Below are 17,411 nucleotides of genomic sequence, written 5' to 3'. Positions count from 1 at the left end.
CCCCCAGCATGTCTGTACATCAGTGTGTGAATGTATGTGTGGTTCCTTGGTGTAAAGCACTTTGAAGGTGGGAAAGTGTTGTATAAAAATGTGACCATTGACCACAGATTTTTATGTTATTTTATTTTTTATTTAATTTTTAATTATATATACATTTTATTATATTTTTTATTTTATTGTTTTATTTATTTATTTTAATTTTTTAGAACTTTATTTTTTTTTATTTTATATTTTATATATTTTTTGTATTTATTTTATTTTATTTATTATTATTTTTATGTATATGTTTTTATTTATTTTATTTTATAATTTTTTATTTTTTATTTTTTTTAATTATTATTATTATATTTATTTCATTTTATTTATTTATTTATTTATATTTTTTTTATTTGGCTCTTGGTCTTTGTTTAGCAGTGACAGTTGATGATGAGGGATGTGATGTGAGCGATGACAGCGACACGTGGTCAGTTTCTCTCAAACCACAGAAACATTTGAGGAAAAGCACAAAAGGAACATTCAACTCAAAAAGCAGCAGAAAACTTAAAGTGGCCATTAGTGTGTTATAATGAGTCAAGGCTGGCGGGTCTCTCTGTTAACGAGCTGCAATCCAACTGTGTGTGACCAAAAAATCACAAGCACATTCTCCAGGCCATGGCGCTGAAGCCTGCGTCCACACGAGCCGATATCAGACGCTTTAATATCAGACGCTTTAATATCCTCACATTTTGCTCGGCTGATTAAGTCTGCGGGGCTTCCATTTCTCCTTGGAGACACTGTTGTACTTTTTATGAGACATGAGTCCTCTTGGTAAGTGTCTTGACTCCTGCTGTGTGATCCGCTTTTTCAGGTCGTTCAGTTTGTCCAGTGAAACTTGTGCTGCAGGTGTTTCTGCTGTGCACATTTAGACTGAAGCAGAGAGTTGTTCTGTTTATACCAGACTAAACACATCTGTCTTCACACAGCGGCTCCTGTGTTGACATTTAGACGCTGTATCTGTGTTCTCGTGTTTTTCCTCCTGCATGTGAAGGAACAGTCTAATCTCAGGCCCTGTGTTTTGTGCATGGCTGCCCTTTTGCCCAGGAGCCGTGAGGTGATGCCCCTTTACCATCTGTTGCGGTCACATGTGGTGGACGTGCTGCCTCTCGTGCTGATCTGAGACCTGCTTTTGTCGTGTTCTCTCCTGATCTGAGACCTGTCTGTGTTTCTCTTCGTCTGAATCACTGTTTAATCCCGGCGTGATCAGACCTGCTGAGTATTTGCCTCGGATATTGATTTATTGACAGATTTAATGAGACTAATTACAACAAACGTGTGTGAGTTCAGACTTTTACTGAGGTGTTGAATTCAGTAAATGATTTGAAATGATTTGATAGTTTAGTTTGGTTTAGGAAATACTTAGAGATGAATATTTCCAGTTCTATGTGGATGTACAGAGGTTGACATATTTAAAGCATCTGTTGAATCTGGTGCTTGGAGATTCGCATAAATGCACTAAACACTGAATATTTGAATGATTTGAAATGGTCTGCTGGAGTCCTGCTCAGATTTTAATAATTACATTGACGTCGTGATGCTCTGCGGGGCGGCGGGGGGAGGATATTAACCACTATCCCTTTTAAAAGCTTTACAAAACATCAGCACAATAATCTTGTAATTTAAACAGACCCCCTCAATCTCTGAGGCTTAACGGCAGCATCTGCTCCAGACACACTCTTCAGCACACACACTCTTCAGCACACACACACACCAGCGTCTTAAAATAAAAATCAACCTGACGACATCTGCCACACGTCACCACCATTTAGCTGGAAAAACAACAGCGCCGTTTCCTGCTATTCACATGTGACAGGGTGGGTATTTTTTCTTCCATAATGTAAATTCACAAACAGAACTACATGAATCTCACATATTTCAAGCCTTTTTTTTAATATACTGCATGTAATATAACGTATAAACTAATAATATAAACCAATATGAACCTATAACCACTTAAACTGTCATCATCACTGAACCTCGAGTGTCTTTAAAGCAGCAGAACACATTTGTATTCAGAGCTCGGGCCATTGTTTCATGGGAAAAGTGAAATCAGTGCTACCGTCTCACATTAACACTGATTTACACAGACAGAGGCATTAAAAGCTCCTCCTTATGAATAATAAACCAGGCCTTGAAACATTAAAGCTGAAACATGTATTCCAAGATGAGGTTGTTGTTCAGGCAGTGCCACGAGCGCCGGAGAATGACCTACAACTCCAGCCTTTTTTTTATTTAAATGCCAGGCTGAAAACACGAAAACAGCCCTCAGTGGGACCTGCATGACTGAATCTGTGCGTGTGTCACTGAATCACACTGAAGTACCGCGTGCACCTCGACCTGTGTGTGACGGACTGTCCCTCTTATGTCTAATCATAAGTCAGCGCCCCGAGCTTTATGCAACAACGGTCCACTCTGCAGGATCTGAATGGTGTTGGCCGCCGGCTGTTACCATAATGTTGATTTATTTAGTGTTTTACCATGAGGTGGATGTATTTACTGTAGGTTTAGGTCAGTCCAGACTCCAAAATGCAGCTTTAATGCAACCCAAAGGAAAGTAATTTGGGTTTAAACATGTTGGATGCAGCTGGTTTCTGATTAAGTTTGGAAATATTTAGGTCATATAAAAATAAGGTAATAAAATAGCAACCTGATCAGTTAAATTTGGGATTTCTGCCTCTAAAACACAAAGGTTTACCATACTAAACTAAACTGATCTATAAATTATAAGCCTATAATCCAAAATCATCCCTGTATCACATTGACACAGTGGAGAGCCTGTCAGGTGAAGCAGGTGAATCTGGACCAGTGGATTCACTGCATCAACAGATCAGTGTGTGGAGGAAAAACAACTTTCTCCAGATAAACACAGACAAGACGTCAAGAAGTCATCGTCTTTGTCCCACAGAAACATAGAGAAAGTGTCAGCATCAGCTCCAGTCTCTCTCTCTAAAACCTTCAAATCAGATGAGAAATCTAGAGGTAAAAATGGACTCAGACTTGAACTTTAACAGCCACAGCAAATCAATAACATCTGCAGCTTTTTACCGTCTCAAACATGTCAAAAATCAAAGGTAAACTGTCAAAACCAGACTCAGACTTATCCTGTGTTTGTGTCCAGTAGATTAGACGACTGTAACGTCCTGATCACTGGACTCTCCAAACGAGACTTAAGACAGAACAGAACATCCAGAACATCCAGAACATCCAGAACATCCAGAACATCCAGAACATCCAGAACATCCAGAACATCCAGAACATCCAGAACATCTAGAACATCCAGAACACTGCTGCTCGGGTCAGGACTAGAACCAGGAAGTACTTCACACATGTGTCCTGTGCTCAGGTCTGTGGCTCCTGTGGCTCAGAGACTTTAAAGCAGCTCAGTGTGAACAAGTCTCTCCATGGACCAGCACCAAAGAACATCTCCCACATGAACCACAAGAACCATCTCACATGAGGAGGACTAAACCAGGACTAAACCAGGACTAAACCAGGACTAAACCAGGACTAAAGCCACAAGAACCATCTCACATGAGGAGGACTAAACCAGGACTAAACCAGGACTAAACCAGGACTAAACCAGGACTAAACCAGGACTAAACCAGGACTAAACCAGGACTAAAGCCACAAGAACCATCTCACATGAGGAGGACTAAACCAGGACTAAACCAGGACTAAACCAGGACTAAAGCCACATGAACCATCTCACATGAGGAGGACTAAACCAGGACTAAACCAGGACTAAACCAGGACTAAAGCCACATGAACCATCTCACACGAGGAGGACTAAACCAGGACTAAACCAGGACTAAACCAGGACTAAAGCCACAAGAACCATCTCACACGAGGAGGACTAAACCAGGACTAAACCAGGACTAAACCAGGACTAAAGCCACATGAACCATCTCACATGAGGAGGACTAAACCAGGACTAAACCAGGACTAAACCAGGACTAAACCCACATGAACCATCTCACACGAGGAGGACTAAACCAGGACTAAACCAGGACTAAAGCCACATGAACCATCTCACATGAGGAGGACTTCAGGGAGCAGCCTCCTGCTGGTGCCCAGACTCAGGACTAAACCTGGAGAATCACCTTTTCATTTTTATGCAGCTAAAACCTAGACACAGGCCTCCACTTTGACAATGTTTAAATCCAGCTGTGCATGTGACTGAAAGGGTTTTATTCTGCACTCTTCTATTTTAATGGTAATCTTATGATTTTTTTTAAAATTTTGTGATTATTTATGTTTTGATTTGTGTGATTTTAGCGTCTTTCTTAGTCTGTAAAACACTTTGAATTACTTTTTGTACGAGTTGTGCTGCACCAAATAAACTTGCATCGCCTTTGACCGACAGGGGGCAGTGTGACAGCGGCGTGGCGCGTGACTCATGACCGCGCAGGCGCAGAAGAAGACACAGATCCACACGTGCGTTTCCAACATGTCTGCCCGCGCTGCTGTGGTGGGTTAAACACACTTTTAAGTTTATTTATTCACTACTTGGTTTATATTCTTTGACTTTCTGATCCGGAAAGTAAAAAAAACAGACGAGAAAATGGGTCAAAGGAAGAAAAAACTCACGAAGAAGAAAAGACACAACAACAAAGAGCTGGAGGCAGAGTCTGACAGTGGAGACTTTGAGCTGGCAGCAGAAATTAAAGACGATGACACGGTAAATATGTGTTTATTTTCACACAAACAGTGGATAATCTTTGTCTGGTGAGGGTCAGTCACAGTTTTCTTGATTTAAGAGTCGCACTGCATCTTTAATCAGCTGTGATCCAGAGGTGCAGCTTTAAAATCCCATTGCCTTCTGTTTTAAATGAGAAAAATAGAAATGCTTATGTACAAATGTTGTTAGTTATCTGTATATGTGAGGTAGCAGTAGTTCCCCCTCTTTAACATTGACCCAGTGCCAGTGTGAGCTCATCTAAAACTCACTGCATGGCCCAAAAACAAAGGTCACACACACTAATATTTGGTTGTACCTCATTTAGCTTTGATTATGACACACGTTCACTGTCACAAGATTTATTTCCATCCAGTGTTGCATTAATTTTCCACCTGTTGCATTGATGCTGATCCACTCTGTCACAATTTGAGCCCGATGAGTCCTGCCCGTGTCATCAGGGAAGAAAAAAATCCATTGATAATAATAATAATAACCTGGTCATTCATTGTATTCAGGTGTCAGCTGACCTCACTCTTTGAGCACAGACTGTTGCTGAACCTAGACCTGACTCGTACCTATAGACTCGTACATATTTGCTTAGTTAAATCCAGGTGGCGATTTTTTTTTTTTTTTTTTTTGGCCAGGCAGTGTACATTCCTCAGTCATAGTATTATATTGTACAGTTTCTTTGCATCAGAAGTTGCTTTAACAGTGGCGTAACAGTGGGTTTCAGTCTTTTTGTTCGTTTCCCCGCAGCAGGGGAGGAAGCTCCCACGGTTCCCGACCTCAGACTGTCTGTCCGATGTGGAGCCGGACACGAGGGAGATGGTCCGAGCGCAAAACAAGAAGAAGAAGAAGTCTGGAGGATTTCAGTCCATGGGTGAGGGAGATGTTCTGCGGCGACATGACTCATCTTAACCTGTCAGAGAGAATGGATTAACATGAGATGATTTTTTTCAGGACTTAGTTACCCCGTATATAAAGGCGTTATGAAGAAGGGGTATAAAGTTCCTACGCCAATACAAAGAAAAGTAAGTCACAATAATAAAACACATCAGCTTTACTTTTAACCACTTTTCTACTTGTTCTCTCTATTTTCCAGACTGTCCCCGTCATTTTGGATGGCAAAGATGTTGTCGCTATGGCCAGGACGGGTAGTGGCAAAACCGCTGCGTTTCTCATTCCGATGTTTGAGAAACTGAAGGCACCTCAGGCCAAAACTGGAGCCAGGGCCCTGATTCTGTCTCCAACCAGAGAGCTGGCTCTACAGACCATGAAGTTCACAAAAGAGGTCAGATTTACTGTTCGACATGCAGCTTTCTATTTTTGTTGTTTGTATTTATTTGCTGTAACTGAATCTTTACATTTCATTGTTGCAGTTGGGGAAATTCACAGGACTAAAAACAGCTTTGATCCTTGGTGGAGACAGGTATGAGCCTCTTTATCTTTGTTTCCAGTTTGCATTGTACCACTGTTGCTTTAAACAATATTCATGTGTTTTTTTTCAGTATGGACGACCAATTTGCTGCACTGCATGAAAACCCAGACATGTGAGTACGACAGAATTTAAACACTGTCGCTGTTCAGTGTTTGTAAACAATATTTTTTACGTCTTTTGTCAGAATTATAGGCACGCCTGGTCGTCTCATGCACGTTGTGAAAGACATGAATCTCAAGTTGCAAAGTGTGGAATATGTAGTGTTTGATGAGGCAGACAGGTACGAAGCAACGAGTCATTTTGTGTTTGATTTATATTTGTACAATAATGTCTCTATATAAAAATAATTTGGTACCTGCAGATTGTTTGAAATGGGTTTTGTGGATCAGCTTCAAGAAATAATTCAGAGACTCCCAGACACCAGACAAACTCTGCTGTTTTCTGCCACTTTACCAAAAATGTTGGTGGAGTTTGCCAGAGCTGGTGAGTGTCCTTAATGTATTATTATTAAATATAAGTCTCTTTACAAAAATAAATAAATAAATAACCATTGATGAGGCTCTGCTACAGCAAACATGGCAAGAAATCCAGTTCCATCTTTGTCTTTAGTTCAGTAATGTCCCGTCTCTTTGTTCGATTCATGACGTCTTTAACACAGCCCCACAGAAACATGATACACACTGGGGCTTCTGTTGAGGAGGAGACATTTCTTAGGGGTTCATTCAAAATGATGCCTCTTTTAATCAACAATACAAAGATGCAATGTGATTAAAAATGTTTATAACCACTGAGTACAATAGAATAAATCTAATATATCTTATCAATTATCTTTGTAAAAGGGAAAGCAAAACTGGAGACGTTGGTGACACAATCGCAATTTAATGTAACAAACTTTTATACACACACCTGCTCCTTTTTTTTTTTTTTTTTTTCCTGTTTTCTACGGACTTTTTTGTTTTTATGTTTGTACTGTATTTTAAACAAGGTGCCCATGAAAAAAGAGTCCAAGTTCTCATTGGGTTCCCCTGTATAAATAAAAATAAGAACTAAAGATAAGTAATTCAAATTTAAAATTGTAAAGAGACTTTACAGACCCCCTGTATTAGGCTATTATAAAATATTACCTTATTTTGCTTTTGTTTTAAATACATTTTTATTTACACAGGACTCACTGAACCAGTGCTGATTCGCCTGGACGTAGACTCCAAACTTAGTGACCTAATAAAGGTAAGAAAACAGGATCAGATCATCTTTTCCAGTTTGTGATCACTGTTTAAAAATGTTTTGTGTCTTTTTCGCAGCTGTCTTTCTTCCACTGTCGCATCGATGACAAACCTGCGCTTTTACTTCACCTTCTGAGAAACGTCGTGAAGCCCCAGGAGCAGACCGTGGTGTTTGCCGCCACCAAACATCACGTAGAGTACCTAAAAGAGGTGATCCTTCAGACGACTCAGAACACGCACTCCTCCTCCTTCAAGTTATTAAATGTGTCTGTTTTTTTTTAGCTGCTGTCCTCTGAGGGAATAGAAAGTGCCTACATCTACAGTGCTCTGGACCAGACTGCCAGGAAGATAAACATAGGGAAATTTGTACATAGGAAAGCGATGGTTCTTCTTGTTACTGATGTGGCTGCTCGTGGTATAGACATCCCCCTGCTGGACAATGTCATCAACTACAACTTTCCCTCTAAAGCCAAGCTGTTCTTGCACAGAGTTGGTTTGTAACTTGCACTTATTACTCTAAAAAAGTACGATTTTTATTGTTTTTTTTAACTGTGTGTGATCTGTTTTTGTCTGCAGGTAGAGTAGGTCGAGCTGGTCGCAGCGGCACAACGTACAGCATCGTTTGTCCTGATGAAATGCCGTATGTTTACGACCTTCACTTGTTCCTGGGGAGACCTGTGCAGTTAGCCACACCTGAACACGTGCAGGGTATGATTTATTTGAGATTTACACTTCACAATAAATAGAAAAAATGTTAAATTAACCACTTTTGAATAGATGCAGACGGCGTGTTTGGACGTGTACCTCAGAACATACTGGACGACGAAAGTGCTCATTTGATTATTTCCCATGAAAATTCTTTGGATTTGCAAAACCTCCATAGAGTGTCCGAGAACGCCTACAAGCAGTACCTGAAGTCGCGGCCGAACCCTTCGCCAGAGTCGGTCAGGCGCGTAAAAGGCATTGACCTCTCTTCCATGGCAATTCACCCTTTCCTTTGTGAGTTTGACGTGGAAACAGTTCATTGAGTAAAACCAATGAGGTGCTTTTTTAACTTTGTCTGATTTTAGGTTCTGGTCTGGAGAAGATGGAGCTTGAACGTCTTCAGATCGTCGATGCAATTAAAGGCTACAAATCCAAGTCTGTAAGTTACTGCAGCTCAGATTTTTCATGATTAAATGAGTCCTTAAACGTATCTGTGTAATATCTCAGTCATCCAGATCTGATCCATCGCAAAAGAAAAATAAAATCTGTTAGGAGCGAAGCCGCTTCTTCAGGTCTGGTCAGATAACGGGGGGAGTTAAAGAAGCAATTTTTGTTAGTGTAGTAGCTTCCCTCAGCGAAACTTTGAGTGAGTCCTGGGTTTTAGCTTCGTTACGCACTGGTAGTTTATTGCGAACAAATAAACTGAGACCTGACGTTTGTTTTGGTGGCGATTTATTTAGCGAACACACACGGAGCTATCAGCAGAGAGAATGGACATGGATGAACATAACAGGTGATGGTATCATAAGTAAATGCCATTTTCTCCGACGGTTTTATCTCCAGAGGAACTGTCGGTCAACAAAAATGACAGCTACCCAGCCCTGACTCTCAACACTGCCACTTTTTCACACCTGCCCACGTGAGCCCCGCCCCCTCGGCTCTCGACCAACCAAACACGCAGCGAACACACCGTGCACCCCTCTACCTGCCTCCTACAGTTAGGAAAGACAATCCTTCCTTTAACAGAAAAGAGGAGCCTCAGACATAATCCATCTCCCATCTGTAACTCCATCCTCAGACCCAAAGCAAAATGGAGAACAAAGAGAGCAATAGGGCTAGCCAGGATGTGAATAAGTGTGAAATCACTCATTAGGGGCTTGAATAACTCATGTTTCAGTTTGAGTTTTTCCGTTTTAACCCCGGCTTCACAATTTGTCCATTTGAAAGATAACATTTTTCTTTTGCCATCCCTAAACTGATATACATTTCTATCCGTTTAGACGATCTTTGAAATAAATTCAAACAGTAAAACTCCTGCCAGTGAAGTAATGCGAACCAAGCGCTGCAGAGACGACAACCTCGTCCACAAGTTCGTCAAACGTAAAGAGAATGTGGGAAGTGAAGCTCCGCCACAGCCACATCAGAAAACCACAGCAGACGACGACTCCGCGAAGACTGAAGACATGGAAGAGGAAAACATCGAGGTCAGGAGCTCGTGTGCTTGTCATATAAATGTTTTAATAACGATAAAAGAGTAAATATAATCTGACAGTTTAACGTTTGTCCACTAGGGGGTGTTTTCAAATATCGTTGGTGGAAGGAAGAGATCACACCAACAAGATGCTGCGGGAAAACCAAAAAACAAAAAAAGTAGATTAACAGGCAAAGACGGCGAGTATTACATCCCATATCGGTCTAAAGATTTTGATTCTGAGAGAGGGTAAGGAAGCAATGTGGAAGAAAAGTGCACAAACAGCTCTAAGCCTCGTTTGATCTGTTTTATTGTTCGTTTTAGGTTAAGTCTCGGTGGTGAGGGCACGTCATTTGAACAACAGGCCTCCTCCGCTCTCCTGGACCTGATGGGAGACGAGAGCGACAAGTTAAACCAACACAAGAGTCTGATGAAATGGTAACACTTTAGTGCGTTAGTCACTTTTGTTTCAGTGAGTTTCATTTGTGGATTGAATTATTATGGGCGTTTTAAAGGGACCGCAAAAAGAAGCGTTTCATCAGAGACACTGGGAAAGAGGAGGAGAAGAAGAAGATCAAGACAGAAAGTGGACAAGTGATCAGCAAGAAGAACAAGAAGAACTTGTATCCTCCAAACACACTTGAGTCTAAAATACTTTCATATTTCTGTGTTGAATTGAAACCTTTAACGTTAATGCTTCAGTTATGAAGAGTGGAAGAAGAAATACAAAGTGGACGACCTTGGATCTGACAATGAAACGGGAGGAATGAGACGTCCAGCTGGTGAGGATCTGTTTACTGCTTTTGAATTGAAAAATAAAATTACACTGAGGTTCAGGTTGACTTTTTCAGGATACTGTGTTTAACATTAAGTACATTACCAATTATAAAAACTAATAATGATGAGAAGAAACATTATGCTGAATAAGTTTGTATATATCAGTTATGGGGTTTTATATTATATATGAAACCCATGAATTTTTATTTTATATTTTTGATGTTTTAATATTGATCTAAAACAACTTAAGTCCAGTGAGCACTTTACATTTAGAAACTTTATAATTAGTCGCCATAAAAGTCATCAACCATTGCCGCTTTGCTTGTCCCATAGACTGTTTGTATAAATGGACACAGCTAACCTGCTAGCCAACATGTTCCAAACAGGAAGTGATCATGCGCATCGACTTTACATTAGAAATCTGTCCTCTCTCTGTCTCTGCTGCCGTCAGACTCATTTTGGTCTTAAATGTTTGTATTAACCCTCTACATGATCCTGGGGTTTTTATTTCAGTATTGTGTCTGTAAATCTGTAAATTTTGGGTTGTCTAGGCCACAATGCAGATTTTTAGAACAGCAGCAATACAAAACTATTCAATTTAGAAAGTTATTAGTGTAGAATCTCCAGCATATTTTTTATTTATTTTAATATTTTTTCCTTTTTTTCCTTTTATTTATTTTAATATTTTTTTTATTTATTTTTCTTTTATTTATTTTAATATTTTTTTATTTATTATTTTATTTATTTTTATATTTTTTATTTTTATATTTTTTATTTTATATATTCCTTTTTTTTTTTTTTTTTTTTTTTTTAAATCTGCTCCTGTTTTTATTTCACTATTGCCTCCTTAACTCAACATATCAACATTAATAAGAGACAAATCGGCTGCATCTTTCCCCGAGGTCGCTCCTGTTAGCATTAGCATTAGCAACACTGTCAATCAAACCTGTTGCTAAGCATACACTCCCTGCTTAAACCAGCAGTGTGGGCGGGAAGGGGCGTTACCTTCAACAACTTAGCTCCAGATTGGCTCTTTGGTTGCTATGATAGTCACCGTCTGAATTCCAAATCATGAACTCTGCTCCAGATTAGCTGCTTTACCTGCTCCAGCCTCGATGAGCTTCATTTGGAGCTGAACGCTGCGGCGACATCACACTCACTCAGCGCTCTCTCACTCTAAACGCAACTTTAATCTGGGTTTAATCGTGGCGCTGCTTTTTGAGTCGATAAATAATAAAAAATGGTCATCAGCTTATAGCATAGATAATAATGATGTGGCTTTGTGTCAACTTTGTGGAAACAGTGGGGTGACCGTTCATTTTCTGTGGCTGGTCCCAGACTTTGGAACTGTTTACCCCTAGAGTTACGCTCAGTCACTCCTTTGTCTCTGTTTAAAGCCAAAGCTAAAGACTGTTTTTATTGTTTGTTTTGTATATAGAATTTTAATGCACTTGAAAAGCACTTTGGTTCAGTTTTTGCTGTTGTAAAGTGCTATACAAATAAAGTTTGATTGATTGATTGAACCCCTCCCTCAAAGGTCGGGGTCGCGGTCGTCACGGCCCGGCAGGCAGAAGCCCCGGAGGACCACAGGAGACCGCCGGGGGCCGCAAGATCCGCTCGGAGCTGAAGTCGAGTCAACAAATACTAAAGCAGCGCAAGAAGAAGCAGAAACAACAGTTCCTTCAGAGCGGAGGCCTGAAGAAACTGCGATCCAAAAACAAAAAGTTTGTCAGAGACGTGAAGAAATCAGGGTTTGGACGAGGAGGCATGAAAAAGGGCAAAATGAGAAAAAGACTCTGAAGAGAAACAGCTGTGTGTTAATGTCAGTGAGTATGTACATAACAAACATTTAAATACTGAATCCTGTGTTAAGATCTAGATTTTTCTTGATATTAAATGTTTAACTAAGACGCAATTGTTGAGTTTTTTATGTTGGGCTGTGTGTTTCCGGGTGTGTTTAGAGGAAGAGGAGACTGTTTAAAATAATTGTGATTAACAATTATATCACGATTAAAGCTGCTGAAAGTTTAACAAATATAATGGATATGAATAATTATAATTTAAATGTTATAACTTCCATGTTTAATCAACTTTTATATAATTGTACTTTGTTGTCAGTGAAAACGACTGCGATCTTGTGGAGAAACGTTATGGCCTGTTGACAGAAATTGGGGACCCGGGGCAGGAGGCCTCACATGGGCCCCCCCCCATATAAACTAAGATGGTCCGATCCTGGGGCCCCTTAGATTCTGGGGCCCCTTTGTCTTCCCCACTGTCTACGCCCCTGTGGATAAATAAACTTCGACATCCTGGTGATATAATACAAAATAAAAGATTGTATAAAATGTCCCGCAAACGATTATTGTTCTACCTTTTTTTTTTTTTTTTTTTATCACAAACTGTTAATGTTTATCGTCCCATCCGTAGTTAATTCTAAAAATCATTAAATTATTCAGTTTGTTCGGCTGCTCATTGTCTCAAAAATCACATAATTAATCAAATAATAAAGGAGCTTAAACGGATAAATATTAAGTTTTTGTCTAGTACCAAATATGTAAATTGATGCAAAGTCTAAAATAGAATAAAATAAGCCATAAAGTGCAAATTAACACATATATACATCAAATAAATCGCACATTTACACATTCACTCTCATGTCTGTAATAATGTACTTAACGCAGTGCGGCAGTGTAATTCTAACATTCATCCTCTGTCTCCTACGTCTCAAATAATCTGAACGTTCAAGTCTTTTCATAACGTCCACACAGAGCAGGGCGGTCGTACGTGTCGGGTCGTGTTGTTTAATGGGGCAGAAGGACAAACGTCGACGTCGTGTTTGAGATATTCGTCCAAACTGATTGTAAGAACTGAACACTTCTCTTGTTTTAACTGCTCGGGTTGATCCGTGGAGTTTTCCCTCTCGTGTGTTTAGATCAGACACTTGAGTTTCTACGTCATTGACACGGTCCGTTTCTGGTCATTCCTCGGGTGGAATCGGGACGAGCGGCGCTGGCCTTGGTGCTGATTCAGGGTCAATAGCTGAGATTGACGGTTTTGGGTTTTGTACTTGGATTGGTTCAGTATTTTGTCATATCTGCTCCACGTCTCTGCATGGACCAGCACCAAAGAACATCTCCCACATGTTAGAGCCACATGAACCATCTCACACGAGGAGGACTTCAGTCGGGACTAAACTTAGGGAATCAGCGTTTCAGTTTCGTGCAGTTAAAACCTGGGACAGTCTTTCTAAAGATGTGAGACAGGCCTCGACTTTGACAATGTTTAAATCCAGGCTCCAAACGGTTCTTGAACTTTGTATATAGGACTGTTTCTGTCCAGGTTTTCCTCCTCGTTCTGAAACATCCCTGACTGATACTCGGTCTCGTGGTTGTAAAGGGATTATACTCAGGTCTCAACAAAACCTTACCTTCCCGTCTTCAGCTCGTCCAGAACGCTGCTGCTCGTCTTTTAACTGGTTCTGGGAAATTTGATCACATAACTCCCATTCTCAAATCTCTCCCTGTTCAGTTTCGCATTGATTTTAAGATTCTTCTATTTGTTTTTAATCGTCTGCGTGGCCTGGCCCCTCTGTATCTGTCTGAGCTGCTGGTGCCTCGCCCTCCCGCTCGCTCAGGTCTGTAGGTCGGGTTCTCCTCGTGGTCCCTAAGCCAAAAAGGAAACTTAGGGGCGATCGGGCTTTTACTTTTCTTTGTCTTCTGTTTTTAATGTTAATTGTCTTCTGTTTTTAATGTCTTTTTTTGCACTGTAGCACTTTGAGATTTGTTGTTCAAATGTAAAGTGCGTTATAAATAAAATGTATTATTACTATTTTTCAGTGGCTGCTCCAAGACTCTGGACTCTTCACTTCCACTGAATGTTAGACTGGATGACTCACTTTTGTTTTTAAATCTCTTCTTAAAACTCATTTTTTTTAGCTTGGCTTTTAACTTGGTGTAAAGAGTTGACATTTATCATGGTCTGTTTTTAATGTTATTGTGTCTCATGTTTTTTTTGTTTTTTTTGTGTTTTAACCTGTGTGCAGCACTTTGGTCGACTGTGTTGTTTTTAACCTCCTGAGACCTGGTGTCCTCATATGTGGACAACACGTTTTTGGTTTGTCTAGGCCACAGTGCAAATTATTAGATTAAGAATAACAGCAACAAGAACAGCAACAATGTAAATGTATTATATATATATTCATTTTTAACAGTTTAGAATGTTTAGAATATTTTATTTTATTTATTTATTTTTTTTTTCTTCCTGCTCCTGTCTGCAGATCTTCACTCAAGACACTTTGTTCCAAGAGACACAATTGTTGTTTCTCATTTTGTTTTTAGATTCAGGACAAATGTTGCTGTGTTCAGGGTCTTAATAAATAGTTTTTGCAAATCATTATTCAAATGTTTTATCAAAATGAGTAAAATGTCACATATGAGGACATTTGATTTACATATTTTTTTTAATCATTTCATAGTACAGGGCGTCTATAAAGTCTCTGATCAGATTATATTCATTAGATTTCTTCAGGTCGTCTGCGAGTGATTTAGCACCAGGTTCTCCACAAACATGAGGTTCGAGATAGCGGAGGGTCGACCCATGTTGGTGGCGCTCATCTCTGCTCCCCGCCCCCCGTGGACCGGCTGTCCTTCACCACTCAGAGATCCACAGCGCTACGGAATCATCAATCATCAGGTTTAGGGGGGATTCTGACTCACAGGTGTTCAGTCGTAATCCCACAGTTGGTTATAAAACTTTTTTATCACGTGTGCAATCAAATTATTGGTCCGTTTTTCTCCAGCGAGGTCAGTTACTGCAGATGTCGACCTCGATGCGGGACCTTCAGCCGACCGTCATTGTCCAGTAAGATGGTTCCTCAATCAAACGTTTACAGACCGTTGGATTGGAAGAGATGGACCAATCCCCTGGCCACGTTCTCCAGATCTCACACCTATTGATTTCTTTCTATGAGGCTGCGTTAAAGATGTCGTGTATCGAGCAAAAGTACAGGACACAAAAGTACAGGACGTCACTGATCTAAAGCAAAAGATCCAGATGTGATTGAACTTGAGGCTCTGAAACGGCGAACACGGCAAGAAATCCAGCCCCGTCTTGATGCTTCGTGCAACTCCTGGAGCTCAGAGGTGGATTAAATGAGGTAAAACTCTTTGGAAACCGCAGAGTACAACAGAACAAGTCCGATTAAAATATCTGATCAACTGCCTTTGTAATTTATTTTTTTAAGCGTAAAACAACTTTATGGACACACTGCACTTTTCCCCTTTAGCTGAGGTTTTATTTATGTGTTCTACCACACAGAAGAAACAGTGTTTAGTCTCCAGTGCCCTCGTGTCTAGTTTAATTGTACACATGGAGAAAGTGAGGCAAATGATCTTTCCAGTGTGTTTTCTCTCCTTCCTGCAGGGGGCGTAACATTTGAAGGAGAGTTCTGTTTAGACGCTCAGTCGGACTCCCCTGAGGATGGTGGGGGGTAGTTTTAAAGTGAGCTATTCCTGCAAGAATCTTTGGAAAAGGCTATTTTTGAACTCCCGACCCTAAACATGCTGGAGTTTTCCAGGATACCAACCCTTGGGATGAAGCCGAGGAATATTTTCTCAGCCGCCGGACTCGAGCTTTAACTACAAGAAACATCGACGGTATGAAGAAGTGACTGAGTGTGACGTCACCCACAGCGTTTGGCTCCAAGTGAAGCTCATCGAGGCTAGAGCAGGTGTAACGGCTAATTTGGAGCAAAGTTCCATATTTGGAATTCCGACCACGAGCATCATAGCAACCAAAGAACCAGTCAGAAGCGAGGGGCGCTTAGTAACGCTGTCAATCAGAGAAGGCACTTGATTTGTCTGTTATTAATGTTCATATCTTGATTTACAGACACAATAGTGAAATAAAAACCCCAGGATCATGTAGAGGGTTAATACGAACATTTAAGACCAGAATGAGTCTGAAGCAGCAGAGACAGAGAGAGGACACAGTTTTTCAAAACAAAGTGAATCGGAGCCAGAGTCGATGGAGCAGGAAGTGCGCCCGTGATCACTTCCTGTTTGGAACACGGCGACTAGCAGATAAGCTATGTCCATTTATATAAACAGTCTCTTTATAGGAATGGCGACTGTCTTAAACTTGTATTTGAGTAATATCTGTTCTGAAAAAGGTATAAAGACACTTTAGCATCTTACAAAGAACTTAAGGCTTGAAATACGTTATTATTACGTCATTAACTGCTTGATACTGAACATGGTGGACATTAGAAACAGGATTACATAAACCAGTACAAATATACATCCCTAACACTACAAAATATTTACAGTTTGTTCAAAACCTTTAGACAGTTACATAAAGTGTTTGGACCAAGTCTGAGTGAATAAAATAACTTTTTAATCACACCTGTGGATAGACAAAGAAGACACGTTTGTTTAATTCTGAAAGCTGCATCTGCAAGAGCTGCGTCTGCAGGAGCTGCGTCTGCAGGAGCTGCGTCTGCAGGAGCTGCGTCTGCAGGAGCTGCGTCTGCACTGTCTGCACTGCAGCCACTGCGTCTGCGCCGTGTCCTTCTAGTCTCCACTGTGGCGCTAACAGCACCATTTACTGGTTTTGATGTTTGTGGAAACCAAAATAAAAGGCACGTTAGAAATAATACACAGAAATAGAGGGGTGACTGTTTCCTTATAAAACATTAAAATACTGTTTTTCAGCTTAATACATGTGAAACAAACTTGTTCTTTCTCATTTGCTCATATTAAGTTTGCCATATTCTCGTGTTTATCCTCTGCAGTAAACCCAGAGAAGACTGTGCAGCTGCAGCGTCTGGGAAGGTGTAAAACATGAACACATGGATAATAGAACGACACCAATCACAGAGGAGAAACTCTGCATCTGGAGCTGGTTAGAGCGTTCACTTTGTCTGATAGGACTTTATTTATGACATACATGTTGTTACGAGTTAATGAGCCTCCTACCATCATCCTGACACGTAATGAGCTTTTTGTTAATTGTTTAAAGCCAGTTTGAATTCCAAACATGGGTTTATTTAAACATACCACTGATGTAGTGTCTGTGTTTTTGCAT

The 17,411-nt window shown here is 40.3% G+C and overlaps 1 protein-coding gene across 2 annotated transcripts; it reads left to right on the top strand.

The window, feature by feature from the left end:
• Positions 1 to 4,397: 4,397 nt before the first annotated feature.
• Positions 4,398 to 12,681, top strand: ddx54 (DEAD (Asp-Glu-Ala-Asp) box polypeptide 54). 2 transcript variants are annotated; one of them, XM_055231871.1, is made up of 21 exons: positions 4,449 to 4,714; positions 5,471 to 5,594; positions 5,675 to 5,745; positions 5,817 to 6,005; positions 6,094 to 6,143; positions 6,223 to 6,264; positions 6,337 to 6,432; positions 6,514 to 6,635; positions 7,318 to 7,379; positions 7,454 to 7,585; positions 7,658 to 7,868; positions 7,952 to 8,083; positions 8,153 to 8,374; positions 8,446 to 8,519; positions 9,361 to 9,564; positions 9,652 to 9,800; positions 9,876 to 9,989; positions 10,067 to 10,174; positions 10,254 to 10,333; positions 11,866 to 12,154; positions 12,447 to 12,681. In XM_055231871.1, exons 1-20 carry the CDS (start codon positions 4,598 to 4,600, stop codon positions 12,126 to 12,128), a joined length of 2,562 nt encoding a protein of 853 aa, XP_055087846.1. In that variant the 5' UTR covers positions 4,449 to 4,597; the 3' UTR covers positions 12,129 to 12,154; positions 12,447 to 12,681. The 2 variants fall into 2 exon arrangements, with proteins under 2 accessions (XP_033845830.1, XP_055087846.1); XM_033989939.2 differs by lacking the exon at positions 12,447 to 12,681 and having other exon boundaries at positions 4,398 to 4,714.
• The last annotated feature ends 4,730 nt before the right edge of the window (positions 12,682 to 17,411 follow it).

Source organism: Periophthalmus magnuspinnatus, chromosome 23, assembly GCF_009829125.3.
Source record: "Periophthalmus magnuspinnatus isolate fPerMag1 chromosome 23, fPerMag1.2.pri, whole genome shotgun sequence".
NCBI classification, from domain to species: domain Eukaryota; kingdom Metazoa; phylum Chordata; class Actinopteri; order Gobiiformes; family Gobiidae; genus Periophthalmus; species Periophthalmus magnuspinnatus.
The sequence above is the reverse complement of the archived record's forward strand: the minus strand, read 5'-3'. Positions and strand labels throughout refer to the sequence as shown.